We start from the raw sequence: 27,054 nt of genomic DNA, 5'->3' as shown, positions 1-27,054 counted from the left end.
TGCCATTGTTTGGGTGCTTGTTTTAACCCGTATAAAGATTTAGTCAATTTACACATTTTATGTTCTTGCCCTTTGACAACAAATCCTTCAGGTTGGTACATATACACCTCTTCATCTAACTCTCCATTTAGGAAAGCAGTTTTAACATCCATTTGATGGATTACAAACTTATAGATAGAAGCTAGTGCCCAAAGCAGTCTTATGGATGCAATTCTTGCAACAAGTGCATAAGTATTAAAGTAGTCAATACCTTTTTTTGTGTAAACTCTTTGACAACAAGTGTAGCTTTGAATTTATCAATGGTACCATCAACTTTCATTTTCTTCTTAAAGATCCATTTACAACCTATTGGTTTGGATCCAGGTGAGAAGTCTACCAATTTCCAAGTTTTATTCCCCATAATTGAGTTCATTTCCTCTTGGATGGCTTCTTTCTAAAAGGAAGAGTCTTGAGACTTTATTGCCTCTTCATATGTGTTTGGGTCACTCTCTAAATTGTATCAAATTGGTCCATAACTGTTAATGGAATCATTTGTACCTTCTACAAGGAACATAAAGAAGTCCAGGCCATAATCTTTCTTTTTTTTGGCTCTTTTACTTCTTCTGGATTCTGAACATGTCAAAGCATCATTATTAGATACATTATTTTCTAGACTTTGTACACTAGAACATACAGTTTCCTTGGGATGTGGAATTGAGTTAAATCTATTTTCTTGAAAAATTGCATCTCTTGACTCAATCACTATGTTAATAGGATATGAGTCATTAGATTCAACAACCATGAACCTATAGGCCTTGCTATTTTCAGCATAGCCCAGAAATACACTTTCAATTCCTATTTCTCCCAATTTCTTTCTTTTTGGTTCAGGAACCTTAACAATTGCTCTACAGCCCCAAACTTTTATATAGTTAAGATTGAGTTTTCTTTTCTTCCAGAGTTCATATAGAGTTATCTTGTTCCTTTTATTGGGAACTCTATTTAGCAAATAACATGCAGATAGCATGGCTTCACCATTTCTTCTAATATCCTATTTTTCCTTTCTGCAATTCCATTTTGTTATGGGGAGTATGGTGCAGTTGTTTAAAGCACAATACCAGTGAACTCAAAATACTCAGGATGATAGAACTCTCCTCCCCTATCACTTCTAAAACACTTAATAAAAGTTTCATGTTGAAGTTCTACTTGTGCTTTAAATATTAGAGTACATTAAATCTTAGAGTACATTAAATAAACATAACAAAATCTAGAGTAATCATCAATAAAAGTGACAAAATACTTTTTACCACCAATTGTAGGCCAACCATGTAAATCACATACATCAGAGTGAATTAAATCTAATATCTTAGAACTTCTTTCAACACTTTTAAAAGGTTGTCTTGTGATTTTAGTTAGCATGCAAGTAGTACATGAATTTGAATTTTTATCAAAAGTCAGAATTAAAATTGATTTCATCATATCATTTAATTTTCTAAAGTTAATATGTCCTAGTCGCATATGCCATAAATCACAAGACTTAACAATATAAGCAGAAATCATATTATTATTATTATAGTTATTAACAACATTACATTTGAACATACTCTCGAAAAGGTAACCCTTCCCTACAAACATACCACCTTTAGAGAGAATAAATTTATCTCCCTCAAATACACATTTGAAACCAAACTTCTTAAGTAAAGGTACATAAATCAAGTTCTTCCTAACATCAAGAACATAAAATACATCTTTAAGAGTAATTATTTTTCCAGAAGTGAATTCAATCTTCACGGTTCCATTTCCTTTGACTTGGACAGTTGATGCATTTCTCATGTATAAAATACTTCCATCTTCTTCATCAATGGTCTTAAATGGTTCTTTATTTTTGCACACATGCAGGTAACACCAGAGTCTATCCACCAAGATTCAACATCTTCAATCATGTTGAGTTCAGAAATGACAGCAACAAGATTATCTTTTGTTGCACTTGAGTTCTTCTCTTTGTTCTTCCTTTTCAAGAACTTGCACTCATTTTTAAAGTGTCCTGGTTTTCCACAATGATAACAACTTCCTTTTCTTTTCTTTTGTTATTCATCATTACCATTGTGTTTTTCATGAGATTTATCAAAATCTTGATTTCTTTTCTTAAAAGATTTGCTTGAATTTCCTTCCTCCATTACATTGACCTTTTCATGAGAAAATTGGTTTTTGGTATCCTTTTGTTTACAGTACTCTTCTTCTAAACGAAGGTGATTACCCAATTGCTCAAGTGATATGTCTTCTTTCTTATATTTCATAGATTTTTTGAAATTTTTCCACGAAGGTGGAAGTTTGTCTATTATGGAGGATACAATAATGGTTTCATCCATGTGCATCTGATGTTGTTTGTAGTTATTAAGAATACGTTCAATCTCATGCATTTGTTCTATTACTGATTTATTATCAACCATTTTATCATTATTAAATTGAGAAACAAGAAACTTCTTACTTGTAGCGTCTTCTTGCATGTATCTTGACTCTAATCTCTCTCATAGTTCCTTTGCAGATATGCTACTTTGATATATATCGAATAAGGAGTCAGACATTCCGTTGAGAATGCGGCCCATGCATATATAGTCATCATTGTCTCACTTCTGCATTTCTCTTGTTTCTACTAATGTTTCCACTTCCTTCTTCAACGGTCTTGTGGTGTTCAAAACATACACCACCTTCAAAGTTGTAAGGAGGAATTTCATCTTTTTCTGCCAACGGATAAAATTTCCTCCATCGAATTTCTCCAACTTCACAAAATTAGAAGTAATTTCTTTGAGTGATGCAGCCATTGATTGAAAATAAAATCGAACCTAAAGATTGTTGGAACCGTGTTGGTGACAATGCTGCAAGACTTTAATAGTGAAGTTGTTGATGAAGATTATATGTAGCAAATTCCAAAGCGTGTTGATACACTAGTCTTTAGGTTTGATTCGCCCCCACCAATCGGATGCAAATGAGATAACCTGTGAATCCCCTTCAGGGTACTTTGGAAAACCTTGATATGAGTTGCACTTTCACACCAAGAGTATCTTTCAATAGTATGTTACAAAATAATGATTCTTATTCTTTGCTCATGCATTAGAAAAGAATAAGATGACTTAGAATATAAGAAACGGTGAGAAAAATGGATGACAATCTCTAGAATTTCATGTCCATGTTCTGTCCAAAGTGACACTATTTATAGAAAAATAATGTCACTTGAGAAAGAGTTACAACTTTTGGTTCTGCCACTGTTTCACAAAGGGATATATACATATAACTTTCAATTATTGACTAAAGCATTGCACTACTCTGGTGGTTGATCAATGCACCTTTTCGCGGAAGACCTGGGTTCGAACTCATTTTTAATAGACCTTGTGTTAACACACAATGAACAAAACCACCAAACCAACAAACATTTCATGTCAATTATAACTAATTATAGTTGGTTATAACTAATTATAACCAACAAACATTGACAACAAATTTTTGAATACTAACTCATCTTTTTTTAATCATATTTTTTAAAATGAAAATTACTCATTTTATTATAAAATTTTCAATTGTTTTTATTCTATTTATTCTTTCGTCATGCAACCACTACTTTTATAAACTAAGAAACTTATAAATTTTAAAAAAATATTTCGATCAGATTAATACATTTATACACTGTAAATATCACATTCAAACTTTTAAAAAAATTTATACAAAAAAAAATATTTTACAAATTTCATTCGCTAATAAAAAATTAAAAAAAAAAAAACTTTCTTTGTGAGTAATTATATTTTCGAGGTAACTAAGTGATTTTGTTTTTTGCTAAGTAGTCATCATTCTTGACGAAGAAAGTTCAAGAAAGAATGGCCTGGTGGGAAGCTTCGTTCCTTAACCAATATTTTGACCATACAAACAAAAGTGTGTATTTGCTTCTTCTATATATCTTTTGGTGAGTGGCCACCAGATTTGACCATCACTAAGGAAATATTTTACACTCCAATTTAGTTCAAAACGTGTCCAATCTTTTCAATCAATTGGAGATGAATAAGTAATGAATCTTTTTTAAACGAACAATGGGGAAAAGAAATATTATTTTAATCGGTTGCAATAATGATATTTTGCAACTATTATTCTGTATGAAATTTAAATTCTATTTCTTAATGTTACAAAACTAAATTTTTAGCAAGAAGTAATTAATCTTACAAAGTGGATTGTTTAAAAAGAAAAATCATCGATCAATCTTACTAAACAAATGTTTTCAACAAGAATAATATCTACAATTAAATCATCCAGATGCAAACTCATTAATAATAATTATCTACGCATATGAAATTTCAATTAATATCGTGTGTGTCTTTTTATACAACTCGTGTATTGTTTTTGAAATTTCCAATTTTTTTAAAATTTTTTTAAAATTTATTTTGTTTTAATTGAGTTGAAATCAAATCCGGATTGGTCGAGATATTGCGTTTGTTTGTTTAAGATTTTTTTAAAAATGATTATTGTAGTATTTTATTTTTTTATTATAATATTTAAAAAAAATTAAATATAACATTTCAACTAAAAAATTAGTTTAAATAGTTTATTTTAAAATATCATTTTAAGTACTTCATTTATTTGCTATAACTTTTTTCATAAAATTTCAAAAAATAGTTAAAATAAAAAGTTAATTTGATAAATTCTTCATTTGAAAGTGTGTCTCAAATCAGTAACATACTTCGAGTTAGTTATTATTATAACTGAATTAGTTATGATAAAGGTTGTTATAGTTATGACTATGTGCCTTTAAATACTATAACTGAAAATGCATTATAAATAGCTTGTAATAGGTTGAAGTGTGTTGATGTATGTCATAGTTGGAAAACTGAGAGTTAGTTAGAGAGACATAAACAATTCGTGATTCACAGAAAATTAGAGAACAAAGATTAAAGGGAGAAAAGAAAGATGGAGAGAAAGGCTAGTATTGCTGGTTCATAAACAGTGATAGATACTAGGAGATCAATCTTGAGAAGGCTTTAATCTTGTAAAGTTCAATCATTAATAGTGGATTAATCTTGCTTGCTTGCCCGTGACGTAGGTCTCATCAATTGAGATCAAACACGTAAATTCTTGGTGTTATTCTTCCCTTATTCTTCTTTAATTTTCGTTTGATTTGATTGTGAAAACTGTTTTTTCAAAATTGCAAAAAAACGAATAACGATAATCAATCTTCGTTTTCTGGTTTTCAGAACATTCTCTGTTTTCATCCGAAAACCAAGAACGTTCTCCATTTTCTGGTTTTCTGTTCTGTCCAGAACGTTCTCTATTTTCAGCAGAAAACGCAGAACGTTCTATGTTTTCGCTTTTTCCTCTACAATTATTTGTTTTCTGTTTTGTTGGTTAATTCTTGTTGCAGATCCCAATATTGTTTTAACAATTGGCGCCGTCTGTGGGGAAGGGGGCAACAATTGTTGGAACCACAAAATTCGACATTGAAATATTCAATGGATCAAATGATTTTGGTCTATGGAAGATAAAGATGCATGTTGTTCTAGTACAGCAAGGCTTGGTGAACGCGTTGAAGGGTGAATCGGATCTTGCAAGGGAAGAACTGGCGGCACGAGAAAAGGAAGAACTGATTGAAAAGACAAAGAGCAATATCATCTTGTGTCTTGGAGATAAAGCTTTGAGGGAGGTTGCAAGGGAACCAACAGCAGCAGCCTTATGGCTTAAACTTGAATCTCTCTACATGACTAAATCAGTTTCAAATAGGCTCTTCTTGAAACAACAATTGTTCTCTTTTAAAATTGATGAAGAGAAACATGTCACGGTTCAACTTGTTGATTTAACAAGATCCTTGATGATTTAGAAAATTTAGAAGTCAAGCTAGATGATGAAGACAAAGCTCTGATCCTGCTTAGTGCCCTGCCAAGTTCATATGAATATTTCAAGGATGTTATAATGTTTGGAAGAGAACAAACAATTACTCTTGAAGAAGTGCATGCCTCCATCCGGACAAAGGAAAGTTATAAAAGAGTTGAGTTCAAGAATGATAATCATGCTGAAAGTCTGAATGTAACCAGAGGAAGAATTGACAAGAAATGATCAAATGGAAATAAGCAAATGTCCAATTCAAAGTCAAAATTTGAAGGGAAGTATAGATGTTTTCATTGTCACAAGAAGGGACATTTCAGGAAATATTTTCTTTAAAGAAAAGAATCAAGTAACTCTCAAGATTCAGGAAATGCTACACTTGTTGATGTTGGTTATGAATCTGCAGAGGCATTGATGATTTCGAATTCTGAAGGTGAAAAGAACTGGGTATTAGACTCAGGTTGTACTTTTCATATGTGTCCAAGAAAGGATTATTTTGAATCAATAGATCTTCGTGATGGTGGAGTCGTTCTGCTTGGCAACAACAAAACATGTAAAGTCCAAGGCAAATGAACAATCAAATTCAAAATGTTCAATGTCAATGAGTTACTGCTCAATGATGTAAGGTACATACCTGAATTAAAAAGAAATTTAATTTATGTTGGTATGTTTGACATTTTAGGATATTCCACGAACATAAAAAATTATATCATGACCATTATTAATAAAGATGACATTATATCATGACCATTATATCATGACCATTATTAAAAGAAATGGCTTGTATATTTTAGAGGGTTATACTATAATTGCACAAGCTTTAGTTGTTAGCTCTAATTTGCATTCATCTTCTAGAATATGGCATATGAGGTTAGGACATGTAAGTGAAAGAGGCTTAATTAAGTTATCAAAATAGAATTTTCTTAATGGTGACAAAATTGAAAATTTGGAATTTTGTGATCATTGTATTCTAGGAAAGTCTAAGAGGGGGCAGTTTTGGTGCTAGCCAACACAACACCTCTATACCTTTTGAATATGCTCATTCTGATTTGTGGGGTCCTTCAAGGACAAAGACTCATGTTGGATGTTCTTACTTCTTAACCATAATTGATGATTATTCTAGAAAAGTATGGATCTATGTCATTAAAAATAAAAGTGACACTTTTATGAAATTTAAAGAATGGCATATGCAAATTGGAACTCAAAAAGAAACTAAGCTGAAATGTTTAATAACTGACAATGGCCTGGAGTATCTTTCAGAGCAGTTTAATAAGTATTGCAATGACTTAGGTATTCAAAGGCATATAATAGTTGCAGGCACCCCTAAACAAAATGGAATTGTTGAAAGGATGAACAAAACAATCTTGGAAAGGGTCATATGTATGATCTTGAGTGCAGGGCTGCCTAAAACATTATGGGGAGAAGCTGCAGTTACAGCAGTGTATTTGATCAAAAGATGCCATTCATCAACTATTGGATTTAAGACACCAATTGAGATGTGGAATTGAAAACCAGCAAACAACTCAAATTTGAAGGTATTTGGTTCCTTAGCATTTGCTCACACAAGGCAAGATAAGTTGGATCCTATAACAATCAAATGTGCTTTCATTGGTTATCCTAAAGGAATAAAAGGTTACAAGTTGTGGAGAATTGATCAAGGTGTGCCCAAATGCATCATATCAAGAGATGTAGTGTTTGATGAAACAAGAATGCACGTGATTGACAAAGAACATTCTCCATTTCAGTTCTGCATAAACGCATAACATTCTCCGTTTCAGAAATGCAGAAATGAAGAACATTGCAAAATCGCAGAACATTCTCCATTTCAAAACTGCAAAAACGCAGAACGTTCTCCATTTAACAGTGTTTCAAACAGCAATGATGAGAGTGCTCATATTGAGGTGGAGCCACCTTAAGATAAAGAGATTAATCATGAAGACATAAATAATACATCACTTGATGATAATGCTGCAACAGAAACATATTTGGCCAATTACAACTCTGTAAGGGATAGAGAAAGAAGGGTTATCAAGCCTCCAATCAGATATGGTGAAACAGATTTAATTTGTTATGCGCTAAGTGTTGCTGAAGATCTTCAAAGAGATGAACCAAGCAACTACAGGGAAACCATTAATAGTGAAGACAAAGAAGCTTGGGTGACGGCTATGAATGAAGAGATGCAATCTTTAAAAAAGAATCAAACCTGGATTTTGGTTGGCATTCCTAAGAGTTAAAGGGTAATTGGATCAAAATGGGTTTTCAAGAGAAAGGAAGACATTCAAGGTAAAGAGAAGATAAGGTTCAAAGCAAGATTAGTTGCAAAGGGATTTTCTCAGCTTGAAGGAATTGATTTCAATGAAGTATTTGCACATGTTGTAAAACATTGTTCAATTAGAATTTTGCTTTCAATTGTAACTCAACAAGACTTGGAATTAGAGCAGTTGGATGTCAAAACAACATTTCTACATGGTGATCTGGAAGAAACCATTTATATGCAGCAACCTGAAGGATTTGCTAAAGACAGCAACAAAGTTTGTCTTCTTAAAAAGTCATTGTATGGCCTAAAGCAAAGTACTAGACAATGGTACAAGAAGTTTGATGGTTTCATGATAAGAACTGGTTTCCAAAGATGTAGTTTTGACAGTTGTGTTTACATTCTGAAAAAGGAAAATCAAGAACGTTCTTCAGCTCAAGAACATTCTCCAATTTTTCAAAAAAGTCAATAATGTTCTCCAACTTACCTATTACTCTATGTAGATGATATTCTTCTTGCAAGCTCAAGTAAAGACCAAATTAAAAGGTTCAAAGTTGATCTTAGTAACGAGTTTGAGATGAAAGAACTTGGAGAAGCCAAGAGAATCTTAGGAATGGACATAAAATGAAATAGAATGAAGGGTGGGACTATTTCTTTCTCAAGCTGCCTACTTGAAGAAAGTTGTCACTAAATATAGAATGCATGAGACAAGTCAAGTTACTACTCCTCTAGGACAAAATTACAAATTGTCTATGCAAGACTCACCTAAGACTGATGAGGAAAGGCAAAGACTGAATATCATTCCTTATGCTAGTGGAGTTGGCAGCATAATGTATGGAATGATATATAGTAGACCAAATTTGTCTTATTTTGTGAATGTTGTCAACAGCTTTATGACAAATCCAGGAGCATTGCATTACTCAGCACTTAAGTGGATTATGAGGTACTTAAATAGCTCACTAACAGCTGATTTAAAATTCAAAAAGACTCATCATGACAAGGAACCAATCAAAGGATGTGTGGACTCGTATTATGTTGGAAACATGGACACTAGAAAATCAATTTCTGATTATGTTTTCACTCTATATGGAACTGCTTGGAGAGCAATTACACAGTCGGTGGTAGCACTTTCTACAACTCAAGCTGAATTCACTGCGCTTACTATAGGTGTTAAAGAAGCTTTATAGATTAAAGGACTTATTGGTGAACTAGGAATAATACCCTGTTAACTTTTGGTCATTAAAACACTTGAGTGGTAACACTTTAAATAATAAAATAAGATATTAGATGAGATGGTACATTTTGTTAATCTTATTTAATCTTATTTAGGAAACTAAGTTTTTATAGTGTGGTGTTCCTAAATTTCCTTTCAAATTAAATTTTTAAATCGTAAACATGCAAGTTAAAATCAACTAACACAGCTACTATTTTATATTTAAAATTGCATAGTTTTGATTTATTTGTTACAGTGGGGGATACATAAGAGCTATGAAGCACTCTATCAATGTAAATAATCATTTTTCTTAAATTTTCTATCTCTTTTATAAATATTAAATTTGTAGATAAATTTTATTTTTAGTTTAATGTTCATAATTTAGGGTAAAATAAATATTTTTTAAATTTTCATAATTTTTGTATATATTTAATTAAAGGTGCCGATTTTGAATAGATGTTTGTAGGATGTTAGCAGATTTTTTTTAAGAATTTCTACAATGTTTTTCACTAATAAATAAATCATGGCGGCAAGTATCTGTTTTGAAAGAACTTATATTTATTTGTCATTTTCCATTGCAACCCTTCTTGCGGAAGTGTATATCTTAGATAAAACTTTAAATAAAATTATAATATTATATTTTTGTATAAACTATATATGAGATACATTACACATATATATCATTTGTCATGTTATAAAAATTAGATTATTTATATAATACAGTACATTAATTCATATTTTATATTAAAAATATATATCAAGCAATAATATTTATAATTTTTAATATTATTTTTATAGTTAAATTAATTATTAGTTTTTCATAATTTCAAATATTATATTGATTATAAATGGTGACCTTAAGAAAAATATAGACACATTCATATAAAAAAAAAACCTAGCCACAAGGTTCGGGTTTTATTTATTTTAAGTTTTTTTTTTTATCAACTATTTATATTAAGTTAAATATTACAAAATAAAATTTAATGTTTTGCAGGCGGGGTTTTCGGCAGTATTGATTTGGGGTATGTAATAATTTCTAATTTATTGGGAATAGAGTCTAGTACCCAATTTTGATATGTTGTGTTCCGATGTAAAAAGGTTTGAAAATTAGAGCTATACAAATGATTAAGAATAAAAGGATTAACTCATCTATTTGAGGTATGTTCTGATGTTAATAAATTCTGAAATTATCTCATTCAAACTTTAATTCACTCAAAAAAAAATTAACTCACATGTAGACTGAGTTCTCTCCAATTTTCATTTGAGTCTCTCTTAACTACTATTATTATGGTCCCTTTTTTAACGTGTTTAAGGCTGTTTTACCCAAACAAAAAAAATCAAAAGTTTTAGTTTTTTTTCTTAAAACCAATCACTTTTCTAATGATACCATTGAATATTTACTATTGTATGTATTTATTTATTTATTTCATATAAATAAATAATTAAGAATATTATTAATAAATTAATAATTAATACTGTGATGCACTTTAAAAACGATAAATAAATAGAAATACAATTATTCTAACCGTTTAAAATAACATTAATATAGTCCTTGAGTTCTAATATAATTGATAAAGGTTAAATTACATTCGTCGTCCCTTAACTTAATTTCAGGTAACGTTTTAGTCCTTTATCTTTTTTTTTCCCGACTTGGTTCTTTATTTTAATTTTAAGCGACAATTTGATATTTTATGTTTTAAAATATCAACAATGATATCCTTTTTTATACAAAAATTCAAAAAAAAATTCAATCAAAACTCATAAAATTAATTATATTCTTCAATATAATACAAATTTCATCAATTTCGTAACGCAAATCTTCAAATAAACTCATATTTTCATACTTTATTTAATATTTTTAGGAATAAATGACTAAATCGGGAAGAAAAAAAAAGATAAAAGACTAAAACGTTACCTGAAATTAAGTTAAGGGACCACTGTAATTTAGCCATTGATAAATAATAACTACTCGTTTTGAAACATTTTTTTCCATTAAATACGTCACCAATACATGATACTAGAAGATTATGAAATTTCTACATTCTATATATTGGAGTTACAAACAGAGTTCCATCACAAAGCAAGAGAGTCATAATTCTGTTTCCAACAATATGGATTCTCAATTTCTATATTTTGCATCAATTCTCACCCTTTTCATTTTTGTGTTTATGTCACACAAAATACTAACCAAGAAATCAAAATCAACTCCAAATTTACCACCAGGTCCATGGAAACTACCTATCATAGGAAACATACACAATCTTGTTGGTTCACTTCCCCATCATAGACTTAGAGAATTATCAACAAAATATGGTCCCTTAATGCATCTAAAGCTAGGAGAGATTTCTACTATTATAGTTTCATCAGCTGAATGTGCTAAACAAGTTATGAAAACTCATGATCTTATCTTTTCATCAAGGCCTCCAATTCAAGCTTCAACAATAATGAGTTATAATAATGTTGGTATTGCTTTTGCACCTTATGGTGATTATTGGAGACAACTTAGGAAAATTTGTACACTTGAGCTATTAAGTTCAAAAAGTGTTCAATCTTTTCAACCAATTAGAGATGAAGAGGTTACTAATCTCATTAAATGGATTACTTCAAAAGAAGGGTCATCAATCAATCTTACAAAAGAAGTTTTTTCAACAATATCTACAATCACTTCAAGAACAGCCTTTGGGAAAAAGTGTGAGGAAAATACAAAATTTATATCATTGGTAAGAGAAGCTGTCAAGGTTGCTGGAGGATTTAATTTGGGAGATTTGTACCCTTCTTATAAATGGCTTCAAAACATTTCTGGATTGAAGCCTAAGCTTGAAAAGTTGCATCAACAAGCTGATATTATAATGCAAAAGATTATTAATGAGCATAGAGAGGTTAATAAATTAAGGGCTAATGAAGATCAAGAAGTAGAAGAAGATCTTGTAGATGTGCTGTTGAAGCAGAACTGTTTAAGTGATGATAGTGTCAAAGCTGTGATCTTGGTAAGCATATTAATATATTTCCTATGGTTAACTAGAAATTTATTATTTCCTTATTTTTTATCTACTTTTGTTTTGATTGATAAGTACTGAAATGTGTACATAAGGGTTATGTTTTTAGCACAAAAATGTAAATTGTTAAGGAAAAATAACAATTACTATTTGGCATAGAAAAATGTAAATTCTACTCCATTTAAGCAAATATTATATGTATGTACTCAATTCCTTCTTTCTCATTGAAATTTGTTGAACATAAAAATTTATTTATCCCTTCTTCTAAAATGTGGTTTTTTTTTTTCTTTTCTTGTGGATGGTTTCCAAAGGAGTTACAATTAATATTGGTATGAAATAAGATATATATATTTAATAATTTAGTCTTTCTTATATAAAGATGGGTGCTTTTCAAATTTCAAATCAAATTAACTATAACTAGATCTCTTTATTTTGAAGGATGTGTATGGAGGAGGAAGTGAGACATCAGCTACTACCATAGCATGGGCAATGGCTGAGATGATTAAAAATCCAAGAATAATGGAGAAGGTACAAGCTGAGGTAAGAGAGGTCTTTGATAAGGAAAAAAACCTCAATGGAAGGGACATTGAGAAATTAACATATTTAAAGTATGTTGTGAAAGAGACATTGAGATTACACCCTCCAGCTCCATTATTGCTTCCAAGAGAATGTGGACAAGATTGTGAGATAAATGGCTATAATATACCTTTTAAAAGCAAAATCATAGTGAATGCTTGGGCAATTGGAAGAGATCCAAATTATTGGGTTGATCCGGAGATATTTTATCCTGAAAGATTCGTTGAAAGTTGTGTAGACTATAAGGGTAATAATTTTGAGTTTATTCCATTTGGTGCTGGAAGAAGAATGTGTCCGGGACTCACATTTGGTTTGATCAATGTTGAGTTTCCACTTGCAATGTTATTGTACCACTTTGATTGGAAGCTTCCCAATGGAGTTAAAAATGAAGATTTAGACATGAGTGAAACTTTTGGATCAGCTGTTACTAGAAAAGATGATTTATATCTTATTCCGATCACTTATCATCTTTAGCCAACTCTAGGGATGGCAAAAAAATTGTATCTGCAACTATCTACAGATAAAATATGTCACGTGCATATGGTGGATAGTCTAACGAGTCATAGGTAAAATATAATAGATATCTTCACTACTTACAAGTTAATAGGATGAACTTAAATGTAAAAGAATTGATACTTGCAAGTACCGTATTATATTTATCAAAGTGAGGATGTGATATATTAATATTTTGATGTATTAATATTCTTTTATATTAACAAAAGATTGATGAAGAAATATAACATAACTATTACAAAATGCATTTTTTAAGTATATGTGGATATTAGAAGCCCAATGACTAGCACACAACTTGCTCTTGTGACTAATAATAAATTTTGCTTCTAAAAAAGTGTACGTGTATCTTTGTGATTTTGATAATCTTGGCTTATGGGTGTTCTAATTTGAATACATCTAAAATGAATAATAATATATTTGGTTTTTGAGAATACGCATTGTGCTAAGTGGTGCGAGCTAAGTCGAGACAACTATTAGCCTCAACCATTGTATAAATGTCTTAGATTTAATTAGCGTTTCTTACTAAATAGTGGATGCTAAGAGTTAGCTACAAGTCATGGAGCATCCGCCACAATAGCTACACTAAATTAATGTTAGTGTCAATTTATGCTTGTTAATGTCATAAGTTAGATACCCAAAATGTCGCCAAAAGCATCTTAATTAGCAAGTGCGATCAAGTATTCTAAGTTCATAAAAGGCTATTTACCAATACTTTAGTTATTCAACTAAATTTTATGGTTAAATATGTTTATAGACAAACTATTGTAGTTGTTCATACCCTACTATTAGGATCCTACTATTAGGATGACTATACATCCAAGAGAGGTCTTATATTTATCGTTTGAAAAATATTTTATAGACGCTCATAGATCCAAATAACACAATAAAAGATAAAGAAATAGATTTAGTGATGTGACATATTAGTGATGTAACTAGAGTTGTTAAATGAGCCGACCCAATCTGACTCGTTTGGGTTCAAATGGATTGTACACATGAATGAGTCAATTCAGTCTGGCTCACTTTGTTATAGGTCGTAATTTTTTAAGGTTGGCCTGTCCATTATGGCTATGTGGGCAAACGGTCCATTTGTCTCGATGTCGGAAAATTAGGGGTGTCCAAATATAAAAACTTTATTGTTTTTACCATGTTGTATTACTAAGTGACTTAGTTTCCATTGAAATAAAATGATTTTCATTTAATAAAAATAATTATTTAGTGACTGACTTCGTTTCCATTGTAATGAAATAATTTTATTTTAGTAAAAATAATTATATAGATATATTACCTTCGTCCTTAATTGTAAGACTATTTCCATCAATGAACAAAAATTAAAGAAAATAATTATCTGAATAAATGTGCCAACAATGTACATTCTTCATTATTCAGAAAGAGAAAATGAATAATTTGTTAATTCTTTTATTTAATTAAGAGTATTTTTGTGAGAAAAGTAATTAATGCAAGCAACTTGTAAATTAAAAAGGGTCTTGCAAAAAAATTTATAAGAGGGTTTTACATATAAGAACGAAGATAGTACATATATATTTCAACCGAGGGTCAATTCACATACACTCTAGGTTGGATGTGGTGCTTCCATGTTTGATTCTCGGTAGCGTCAAAAAATGGGTTAGCTATGACAATCATGCACTATCAGTAATTTAGAGGCAGATTTACGACCATCTAATTTGGAGTAGTTACCCCATTAAATTATTTTAAAAAAAGTCAAAGAAGAACGATATATTTGGTCCAAAATTAAAATTAAATACATCATTCTTTAACTCTATTAGATGGGATTTTGTTCGTGGGATCATGACAAAGGTGGGTTTCTCTTTTTAGTGGATAACTTGAATTATTCTCTATGTGGAAACTATGGACTATTCAATTATTGTAAACAAGTTTGTTGGCCCTATCATTCCTAGACAAGGTCTCTCACAAGGAGACCCTTTATCTCCTTATTTGTTAATCGTGTGTACGAAAGAACTCTCGAGTCTTTTCAAACAGACAAAGGCACCAAGTGAGATTCATTGCACAAAACGAACGAAACTGCTCACTTGTTGTCAAAAACAGATTTGTTTTTAATTAGTTTCTGAATTTTAATGGAAATATCTCAATGTATTAAACACGTTATTATTAATGAAATACTTTAAGTCTTGATTTGTCTAAACAAAAAAATTTAAAAAACAAAATTAAAACATTCTTTACTTCATTTTTATTATATTTTAGGAGGGATAGAGTATTTTTACCCCACTAAAAATTATTAAATAATTTTAGTTGTGAAGAATCAAATGTGCAATTCTTGAACATTTATTTAGTCAAATACGAAGAGCAATAAACTTTTGATAATATTAAAGATAAAAAATAATTTTAAAATATGAAAACATGTAAAAGCCAATTATAATATATATTGTGATATCTGTAATTTTTTGATACATATCGGCATAAATTTTTAATCTCCAAATTTGTATTTGATAATAATTATGTCATTATTATGCTTAAGTTTTAGTTTAATTAAAAAATATTAATAGTATTGTGTTTAACTTCTTGTTTTCGGTTCAATTTCATTAAATTGTGAATGAATTTATATAGTATTTATTATCTAATATTTTTTTATATAAAATACAACGTCATCATTTATACTTATCTGTTAATATTTTTTTAAATAATTTTGTCCTATTAATCGAGATTCTTGTATTTGTCGTAGTGGTAATTATTACTAATTAAAGGTTTAGTTTTAAAATATTTGGAATACACCGAATCTTTTGCATAAAAAAGACAAGATTAAAAAACATAAAACGGTCACAAAGATTAAAAATGATGCAAATGGAACTAAATTGTCCACTCGGCACCGCCAACAACGTTTTGAACTTTGGATTCCTCGCATGGAGTCCCTTGAAATCCTTTGTGGAAAAAGACACGATTATGGATTTGTTCAATCTCTTGTTTTTGGCTTAAGGAAGTTTCTACTCTTAAATTCTAACAGTTGTGATATATTTGATTTATAAATTAATAAATTAACAATATTTTTATAAATTAAATAGTTATTTATTGACTATATTTTATAAAAAATTATTTCATAAAAGAAATTATATTTTTATTGTTTATAAGCAGTATATTAATTTTTTATATTTTATATAAAAATATATTTACTATTATGAGTAATTAAAATAGTTAATATACGTCCTTAAATCGTAGTTCAACTGATAAATGTTAGTATTATTATATTGGACGTTTTATTTGTGTGGAGATTTATGCCTCAAATAGATTATTTCAGTAAAGCTGGTACACAAGAACAATGATGGAGTTATTCTGATATTGAGTCAAAGTGGAGAATTGTGAATATGTGCCTCAAATCATTTAACTAAAGTTGGTTAAGTTTTAGTGGTTGTTATAACTACATTTGGCCAAGTTAGTTATGATAGGTGGTTATAGTTAGTTTGCTCTTGTATACTATAAATAAAGCTGTAATATTGTAGCAGCGGTAATGATGTAGTTGTAGCAGTAATATCTGGAAAATTGATAGAGACATAAGCAATTCGTGATTCATAAGAAATTAGAAGATTAAAGGGAGAGAAAGAAAGATTGAGTGAAAATGTTAGGATTGTTGATTCATAAATACTAGGAGGTCAATATTGAGAAGACTTTAATCTTGTAAAGTTCAATTAACAATAGTGGATTAATCTTGCTTGCTTGCATGTGACGTAGGTCTCATAAATTGAGATCGAACATGTAAATTTGAGTGTTATTCTTCCCTTATATTTCTTTATTTTTCGTTTAATTTGATTGGAAGAACCGTTTGTAAAACTGCAGAAACGGAGAATGATAATCGGTCTCCGTTTTCTGGTTTTCAGAACATTCTTTGTTTTCATCAGAAAACCAAGAACATTCTCCGTTTTCTGGTATTTCAGTTCTGTTCAAAAACGTTCTCCGTTTTCGTTTTTTCTCTACATTTATTTGTTTTCTATTTTGTTGGTTAATTCTTGTTGCAGATCTCAATATTGTTTTAACAATTTGAATTCAAATTCAACCTTTACAATCATATAAATTAATTATAATAGAGCTTACTATCTTTTTTTAAAATAAAAAAAAGTAAATTAATAGTCAAATATATTTGTTATTATATGTATCAAATTAACACATGTCCCGTAGAAATTATAGGCTTGATATAGTGGTCTCTTAATAGTAAAATAGTCATTAATATTGATAATAATTTCACTTTCTCCATTAATATTATAAGATACTTTTTATAATTTCACATGAATGAATTAATGATTTTTAAAAAAGTATCTATATTTAATTTATCATTAAAAAATGTAAATATTTTTTTCTTTTTTATAATATCAACAATTATAAAATAAATATATAAAAGTAATACAGTTTTTGGAAATATTTAATATTGAAACTAAATTTTTTAACATTCACAAACTTTGTTGGAAAATCTTATTACAAGGAAATCAAGAGAGTTCGATCATTATTTTAAAATATGATTAAAAAAATTCCACCACTATAACCAAAAGAAAAATATTAAAAATAACGGTTAATCCATCTCATTTAACCTTCAAAAAAATGGATGTGGGTACGACGGATCTATTTAGGTGATTAAATTCAAAATATCACATTATATCTCAGTTTGACGGTCTTGCGATTGATCTGCTAATTTTATTCTTTTTTATTTGAAAGTTCACAAAAATAATAAAGATAATTATCAATAATGTCAAAACATAGACACCATTAACATTAAAAAATCTAAAATTATCATATATATATATATATATATATATATATATATGATAATCATTGAAAAGAGCTCTTAAATAATATAACCTTTATCTAATGCCACATTATAAAAATGTGTCGTAAAAAATAATAACCATATATTGGTTTCAGTTACTATGCAATACAGATAACGGAATTCAGAATTAACTAATATCTTAATATTTTAGTTTTTAATTAAGTTAATTAATAAATTAATTTTAGTGTTTAAGTTTAGTTGAATAAAAAACAACTAAAGGCATTAAAATATATATTAAGTATTCTTTTTTTAATCTGTTTCGATATGCCAGCTCCTTTAGCGAATTTAATGGAGGTTTTTTTTTTTCAATAACCCTTTTTTGGAAAAAAAAAAATCATTGAACTATCCCCTTTTAAAAAAAATATACCAAAATACCCCCTTTTTATTTTAAGTTATAAGTCGCCATTTGAAATGGCGAATTTCTATATGTTTTTTTTTTTTAAATTATTTTTTTTTTAATTTTTAGTGGAATAACATAAATATTATATATATAATTAATTAATATAATTCATAAAAATACATAAAAATAAATAAAAAGAAATTTTAAATTACGAACAAAATTTAGTAAACCTAAGTTTCAAATGGGCATTTCTCAAACAAAAAAAATTAAAAAAATTATTTCAATTTTTATTGAAATAACAAAAGTAATATATATATATATAATTAATATAATTCATAAAAATAGATAAATAGAAATTTTAAATTACGATAAAATTTTATGAAATTCAAGTTTTTATGAAATATATTATATATATATATATATATATATATATATATATATATATATATTACTTTTGTTATTTCAATAAAAATTGAATTAATTTTTTTAAAAAAAACCTTTGAGAAATGCCCATTTTGGAATTTGGGTTTACTAAATTTTTTTCGTAATTTAAAATTTCTATTTATTTATTTTTATGAATTATATATATAATATTTATGTTATTCCATTAAAAATTAAAAAAAAAAACAATGAAATTTGTTATAAAAAAAAAATCATGTGGGAAGTCGTCATTTGGAACTTGGGCTTCCTTAATGAAGTCGTCATTCCAAATGGCGATTTATAACTTAAAATAAAAAAGGGTATTTTAGTATATTTTTTTCAAAAAGGGGTAGTGTGATGTTTTTTTTTTCAAAAAAGGGTTATTTAAATAAAAAAAATCCTTTAATGGAATAGGCCAATTTAGATAATTAAGTTGAAATATTTAACTCAACTCATCTAAAAGCACATGGGATGGGACACTGTACAACAATCCTCATGAAAAAATCTCAAGGTACACGTCAAAACACATCTTTTGCGTTCAAGTTTTTTTTAATAAGATAATCTAATTGATGAGGTAAAAGCTTTTGTTATGTATGTATTAATGGCAACAAATCTTATGAAATAAATGATTAAGTTTTATGAATAGTGATCTACTAATGACTGCACTTGGATTTTATTTAAGAAACATGAATTGCATAAGTGAACAAACAAGAAGTCATTAACTTCATCAAAGTGCATAAAAATTAATGGAAAGATCATATTAAAAGGAAGCAAGTTCATTCAAATAAACGAATAGCATTCTTGACAGAATTATGAAAAATGGAGAACGTTCTTTACAGTTCCAAGATTACAAGAATGTTCATGTTCTTAAAGAAAAGATTGTTCCTAATATTTACAATTTGTTTTCAGAATTTCATCAGAAAATATATAAGGATCATATCAGTAAAAGAATCTCTCCAAAGAATAAGGGTAAAAACTATGCTTCACAATCTATCAAGCAAGATCGTTCTCCAAGTTTAAGTGAGAATCAAGTACGAATTTGACAGGTTCAATTGGACATTTCAGTGTACCTCTAAGCAGTCTGCACACGTGATAAAAAGAAGGGAATCACTTCAAAACAACTGTCAGAAGTTCAAAATCCAGCAAATCACTCAAAAAAGAAACAAATATCGTTTTGATTTTCGTAACTTTAATCCAAGAATGTTATGGTTTAACAAAAAAATATTTTGGTTATTCTCTTATAAAGGCAAAATTAAACAAATAATTTTCCACAGTCCAAACCACAATTTAAGGAGTATCAAAATTGTTCAAATCAATGGTGAAGTCCATAACTCGAGATGAATTTCCAAAGGAGGAAAACATCCTCAATATTGATCTTCAAATTGATGAGTAGTGAGCAAGGGAGTAAGGACACAAGTATATTGTACTTACAATTTTCTGCAGAAAGCTCTAGATAATTCTGATTAGAAACAGTACCAAACTGACATTTCACAGCCTATTTACGTTTTCCATCAAACCCAAAAGCATGAACGTTCTTCGATTGTCAAGAACGTTCTGGACAACAATGTAAACACATGTTTAATTGCTTTAAAATGTATCTAACACTTGAAAAGTGTGTCCAACGATTATATTCATTTTAAACTGAATATTCAAAGTCTTTTATCATCTATGAATCGAAGATCAATTGGAAGATGAAGGCAAGAGTTCAATTTACAAATCTATCAATAATTGTTCAAGTAAGAACAAGTCAAAAACTCTTCAAGCAAACTTCAGCCCTCTTCACTATATCTTTGGATCATTATTTAATGAGTTTGTCTTTCATTTATCTCAATCAAGTGTTGAGAAGTTTCAAGATCCCAAACACTTTTATCATACATATCATTTATAACTCAAGTCTATCTTTTATGTTAGATTGAGTGTGTTTGTAAAAAGCATTTCCAAGTTGAAAGGTGAAGATTGTAATTGATTAAGGTGTGATCAAGATAAAATGTGTGAAGGAGAACATTCTTGGTTCTGAAACACATAGTGAAAATCTCACGGTTGTGAGGACTGAACGTAACCCACTTTGGGTGAACTAGAATTACCGTTGTGTGAATTATTTTTCTCTTATCTCTATTTATTTATCACTCACTTAACATTGATCAAGTCGTAAAGTTTTTATTGTTATATTACTAACGAATAATGATTTGTTTTTATTGTTTATCAAACCAAGATCATTCTTAAGTTAATTTAAATAAAACATAGAAATCAAAATTTTAAAAGGATCACAATTCAAACCCCAATTTCTTGTGATTGACATTGCTACTTCAATAATTATCATCAAAAACTCACAATAAATTGTAAGGTCTCAGATTTGAACTCGAAACATGATGTTCAACTTAATAATATTTCATTTGCTTATAAAAACAGTAATAGAGTGAGGTCCATGATTAAATATTTCATATGCTTATAAAAAAAAGTAATAAAGTATAAACGTAATATTTATACATATATTTATATTATATATTTTATTATAAAAACATATATTCTTTTTAATAAATATACATTTAAAAATATTTTTAGTTAATATAATTCAAATAAAGTTTATTTTGTAAAATATATGTTTAAGAAATAAATATTCAATTACAAAATTATATTAGAGAAAATCCATTTTTAATCAAAATTACTTTTGTAAAGTAAAGTTGACTAAAACATCCGTATACAAATGTTAGTCCAAATGCATAAAGTTTCAGCAACTACCATTATGAAAATTATTACTGAATAAATAAATTATAAATTTATAATATTTAAATTATTTTACTTTAAAATAGTTTTTTATTAAAAACAAAATTGAACATCATAGATTTCAACGTTGGTAGTGTAATTCACATCTTACTAGCTCTGAGTGTAATACTAGTAATTCTTATAAAAATTGTTGATGGTGACTCATAATTCATAAAACGCTTGCTATTTCGTGGTGTAATTTTTTTTATTATTAACGTGCATAATCATTTTTCAAGTTTTTTTTAATTATTGTATGTGTCAATATTTTTTAAAGATAAAAGTTTAACTCAAAATAAATCTAAATCAAAACTGAAACTAAATTTGGTTTTTAAAAATTTTAAAACATAAAACCAAAAACTAGCTCGAACTAATGATTATTTAAGTTTTTTGGTTCTTTATAAAAACCTTGGCCTTTTCCAATATTAGTTATGGTGGCAAAGATTATTAATCAGACATCAAATATAGCTTTTTTCCTTCAAAAATCATGGAGGTAGAGCCCAAAAATATTTCATCACATATGTTCATATCCCTCTTCTTTTTGTTCATAGTGTTTATCCTAATTTGGAGATCAAAAAAACCAAACCTTTCAAACTCCAAGTTACCACCAGGACCCCCAAAACTACCCCTTATAGGAAACATGCACCAACTTGGTTCAATGCCACATCATGGCCTAACAAAATTATCACAAAAATATGGACCATTAATGCATATAAAACTTGGTCAACTTTCCACCATAGTTGTATCTTCCCCTGAAATGGCCAAACAAATAATGAAAACACATGACATCAATTTTTCCAATAGGCCACATCTTCTTGCAGCTGATATTTTAACATATGGTTCTAAAGGCATGAGTTTTTCAACTTATGGAAGTTATTGGAGACAAATGAGAAAAATTTGTACCTTTGAATTATTAACACCAAAATGTGTTAAATCATTTCAACCAATTAGGGAACATGAGGTGTCAAATATTATCAAAGAAATAAGTTTGAATGAAGGGTCATCAATTAATATTAGTAAGATGATTAATTTATTTTCCTATGGTTTAACATCAAGAATTGCATTAGGTGGAAAATCAGAAGATCAAGAAGCATTCATGGATGCTATGAAGGATCTTACAAAGTTAGTTGGTGGTTTTTCTTTGGCTGATTTGTTTCCTTCTTTTGAAGTGCTTCAAGTTTTGACAGGTATAAGGTCTAAAGCTGAGAAGGTTCATAAGGAAATTGATAGGATTCTTGAGAAAATTCTTAGATATCATAAATTGGAGTCAAGTTTGGAAACAAAGGGAATCAATGAAAAAACAGGTGAAGATTTAGTTGATGTATTATTAAGGCTTCAGAAACAGAACAACCTTGAACATCCTCTGTCTGACAGCATCATCAAAGCAAACATGTTGGTCAGTATTCCCTCTATTAAAAACTACTTAATTTTTCTTCAATTCAATTACCAAATTAAACTTATATTCTCTCTATTGAAAACTACTTAATTTCGAAAAATAATTAAATATTATCAAAGATCAATTAAGTGAAGGTCCTTTAGATGCTCACAACACTTTTTAATTCCTATAGGTAAAAAATTTCAACAAACTTTTATAAGAAAAAAATTGAAATAACTTTGTTTACTCTAGTGTTTTGAAGTGTGATTATCTCTATCCGATTGGATAATCAACTTAAGTAAGGTGTTGAATATGTTACAGCATCTCCAACGGTGAACTCAATATGAGTTCATTAAATGGGGTTCACTGTGTCACATCATCTTGAAATAACTCATTCATTTTTTACGAACTCACATGTTCATTAGACAGGGTCCACCACTAACAAATCATTTATTTATTATTATTCATAAACTAATAATAAAAAAAGATAACTGTATCAAAGTACCGTCCCTTCGTGAGAGAACGGTGATAACAACTTGGTACATCTCCAACAGTGAACTCACAAAAAACTGAAGGTTACGTAATTACATCTGGCGGACGAACTCATTTTAGCTACCGTTGAAGATGCTCTTAGTATCTATAAAATTTTAATATTTTAATTTTAGTTTTTATATAAAATATAAATATAGTATTTAATCTCAATAAAATTATTTAACAAATAGTTTTAGTCCATGTTAAGACGGAATATGTATAATTTTTCTTCAACTTAAAAAAAATAATGATATTTAGTTAGCATGTTTAGAACATTAAAAAAGTTCATCCATAAAAATTTTAAATTTTTTAACTTCAGATGACTTAAATATGAATTTTTTAAATATGAAAACTAAAACATAAAAGTGACAGAAATATGAACCTAGAAATCAAATTTTGATCTATTTTTTGTAAAACAACTTTTTTAAATATTGTAAATCAAAATTGCATTCATGATAACTTTGTAGGGACTAAATATTATATTTTTATTTTCCAATGACTAAAATTGAAAGAATGGAATTTTATAGGGAGAAAAAACATATTTGACCCTCAAGATATTTATCACATAAGTATTTTTATATAAATTGTTTACATATACAATTTGATTATGTGGAGTTCAATGAAATAAGTTGAAAACAAATTATAACCGTGTCTTATCTTATGTTATTTTCATATGTTCTTCTAAATACTTTCACAAGTATTTATATATTAGATATCAGATAATCCTAAATAAGCTCTTCCAAACACAATCACACACCAACCTTTTCATAAACACAAATCAAAAATCTTAAAAAAATTAATGAGTGAAGTAATAAGGGAGACCGTCAGATATTTGATCTCTATTCTCAACATATTACTAACAATTTTTAACAATGTGAATTTTATTAACGGTTGGCTATTATAAAATAAAAAAAAATAAAAAAACGTCTCATGAGTTAAATAGATGCTAATCTAAAATAGATCTTTTTAAATACAACTAGCATTAGGAAGAGGAAAAGCAAGACTCACATTGTATCCGATTTTAAGTAGCAAACTGTCAACTAACCCTCTATTGACTTTAACATATAGCACTTTCCAGTTTCAAGTCACTCAAATATACATTTAAATGAAGAAATTTCTATGTAAAGGTTTAAGTACAATATGTTTACAATTCTTGAATTTTTTGTTTTTTTTTTTTGAGATAAATTCTTGAATTTTTTAAAACATAAAGATTTGAAATAAAATTGATTAATAGGAAAACGAATTATTTGAGTTTCAAATAGAGGTCGTGTTGCTACTCTCGATATTCTAAAAAATCTCGGTCCAACTAAGCTATTGCGGCCTTCATTGTAATTTAAAATTTCTATTTATAATCCTATACTAGTATAAAATTTCTATTTATAGCCTATACTAGTACAATCATACTCCAAAATATTGTTAGCAATTTTATGTTCATGTGAACATTTTTTTCAGGATATCTTTAGTGCTGGAAGTGGAACATCAGCCAAAACCTCAGAGTGGACAATGTCAGAACTTATCAAAAATCCAAAAGTGATGAAAAAGGCACAAATGGAGGTAAGAAGAGTCTTTGAAACAAAAGGGTATGTAGATGAAGCAAATCTTCATGAACTAAAATACTTAAAATCAGTGGTTAAAGAAACTTTACGTTTACATGCTCCAGTTCCATTGTTACTACCAAGGGAATGCAGTGAAAAATGTGAAATAAATGGTTATGTGATACCAGCTAAGAGTAAGGTCATTATTAATGCTAGTGCAATTGGAATGGATCCAAACTATTGGATTGAACCTAAGAAGTTTAATCCAGAAAGGTTCATTGATAGTTCAGTTGATTACAAAGGTGTTGATTTTCAATTTATTCCATTTGGTGCTGGAAGAAGGATGTGTCCTGGTATTACATTTGGTATTGTTAATGTTGAAATTTTATTAGCAAATTTGATTTTTCATTTTGATTGGAAATTGGTTAATGGAAATAAAGCTGAAGAACTTGATATGAGTGAATCGTTTGGTTTGTCTGTTAGAAGGAAACATGATTTATACTTGATTCCTATTATGTATCATTCTTCTCCTAAGTGCTAATTTAAATAAAACTACTATGAAGGAGTTATGTTATGGTTTATGACTTACTTATGCTTCCAAATTAGTAGATGTTAAAGTATATGCAATTTTATTGAGAATTTAAATTAAACACAATTATTGTATATTCAAACTTATTAATTATTATTATTATTTGAACTATTTGTTACACAAAACTCATATTCAATCGACATACCATATATAAGGGTTTTTTTTAAATAATCCATTTTAAAAAAAAAATATCAAAATACTCACATTTGAAAATGAAATACCAAAATGTCCTCTTTTTTTTTTAGTTATCAGTCGCCATTTGGAATGGCTACTTCCTTAAAGAAGTCAAAGTTCCAAATAACGACTTCTCAAAGGCTTTTTAAAAATAAAAATAAAAATCAATTTTTTTAATTTTTATTGAAATAACAAAAATATTATATATATATATATATATATATATATAATTTATAAAAATACATAAATAGAAATTTTAAATTCCGATAAAATTTTAGTAAGTCCAAGTTTCAAATGGGGATTTCTCAAAGATTTTTTTTTAAAAAAAATTATTTTAATTTTTATTGAAATAACAAAAATAATATATATATATATATATATAATTAAAATAATTCATAAAAATACATAAATAAAAATTTTAAATTACGATAAAATTTTAGGAAGCCCAAGTTCTAAATGACGATTTCCCAAAGGTTTTTAATATAATTCATAAAAATACATAAATAAAAATTTTAAATTACGATAATTGACTAGAGTTGGCTGTAACATTTGAACAATGTTTTCGAGTATGACCAGTTAACCGACATAGTCTACATTTTCTTGGTACTTTTTCTTTAACGTCCATTTCAGTTCTAATACGGTACTATTTGGACGATATTTTTTAATTCTCCTCTTTGAGGATTGTGATACAATGTTTCACCTTCATATGTGGGTCAATATCCTTCATTAGGTACAGGTGGAAACTTTTCTTTGTAGAAAATATGATAAAGTGATAAGTGGAAAATATGATAAGAAGAATTAGAACATTACTCATACAAACAAGTTTTATTTGAAGTTCCTTGTCCTTGAACTCTCTCATGAAATTTTGTGCAATGTGTCGGATGCAGTACACATGTGTTGACGGAGGATCATGTCAACCATTATTTAGATTATTATAAGCACTTTTAATATATTTGTGTCTATCTAAAATCAAACAAATGTCGACTTGAGGTGTTACATACCTTCTTAGATTTTTCAAACAAAAAAAAAAATACTCTAAGCACCTCATGTCTCACCTTCCACAAGTGCATAAGCAATGGGAATTGTATTTTTGTTTCCATATTATGCAATAGCAAGCAAAAGAGTCCCCTTGTACTTTCCATACAACCAAGTTCCAT

The 27,054-nt window shown here is 28.5% G+C and overlaps 3 protein-coding genes across 3 annotated transcripts; all 3 read left to right on the top strand.

Annotated features, from left to right (window-relative positions):
* Positions 1-8,787: 8,787 nt before the first annotated feature.
* LOC140920510 (secreted RxLR effector protein 161-like) lies at positions 8,788-9,276 on the top strand. The gene has a single exon (XM_073368792.1). The coding sequence runs from the start codon at positions 8,788-8,790 to the stop codon at positions 9,274-9,276; it is 489 nt and encodes a 162-aa protein (XP_073224893.1).
* A 2,088-nt stretch (positions 9,277-11,364) lies between these two features.
* LOC101504626 (cytochrome P450 71D9-like) lies at positions 11,365-13,538 on the top strand. The gene is made up of 2 exons (XM_004506629.4): positions 11,365-12,289; positions 12,737-13,538. Exons 1-2 carry the CDS (start codon positions 11,414-11,416, stop codon positions 13,346-13,348), a joined length of 1,488 nt encoding a protein of 495 aa, XP_004506686.1. The 5' UTR covers positions 11,365-11,413; the 3' UTR covers positions 13,349-13,538.
* An 8,591-nt stretch (positions 13,539-22,129) lies between these two features.
* On the top strand, positions 22,130-25,711 carry LOC101492790 (tabersonine 16-hydroxylase 1-like). The gene is made up of 2 exons (XM_004506655.4): positions 22,130-23,089; positions 25,052-25,711. Exons 1-2 carry the CDS (start codon positions 22,181-22,183, stop codon positions 25,673-25,675), a joined length of 1,533 nt encoding a protein of 510 aa, XP_004506712.1. The 5' UTR covers positions 22,130-22,180; the 3' UTR covers positions 25,676-25,711.
* The last annotated feature ends 1,343 nt before the right edge of the window (positions 25,712-27,054 follow it).

Source organism: Cicer arietinum, chromosome 5 (genome assembly GCF_000331145.2).
Source record: "Cicer arietinum cultivar CDC Frontier isolate Library 1 chromosome 5, Cicar.CDCFrontier_v2.0, whole genome shotgun sequence".
Taxonomy (NCBI): domain Eukaryota; kingdom Viridiplantae; phylum Streptophyta; class Magnoliopsida; order Fabales; family Fabaceae; genus Cicer; species Cicer arietinum.
The sequence above is the reverse complement of the archived record's forward strand: the minus strand, read 5'-3'. Positions and strand labels throughout refer to the sequence as shown.

Bases quoted from the DNA above. Each gene is read 5' to 3' on its own strand.
- LOC140920510 (XM_073368792.1), top strand. From the start codon at position 8,788: ATGCATGAGACAAGTCAAGTTACTACTCCTCTAGGACAAAATTACAAA.
- LOC101504626 (XM_004506629.4), top strand. From the start codon at position 11,414: ATGGATTCTCAATTTCTATATTTTGCATCAATTCTCACCCTTTTCATT. The intron at 12,290-12,736 runs GTAAGCATATTA...TTTATTTTGAAG, and splicing joins GTGTCAAAGCTGTGATCTTG to GATGTGTATGGAGGAGGAAG.
- LOC101492790 (XM_004506655.4), top strand. From the start codon at position 22,181: ATGGAGGTAGAGCCCAAAAATATTTCATCACATATGTTCATATCCCTC. The intron at 23,090-25,051 runs GTCAGTATTCCC...CATTTTTTTCAG, and splicing joins TCATCAAAGCAAACATGTTG to GATATCTTTAGTGCTGGAAG.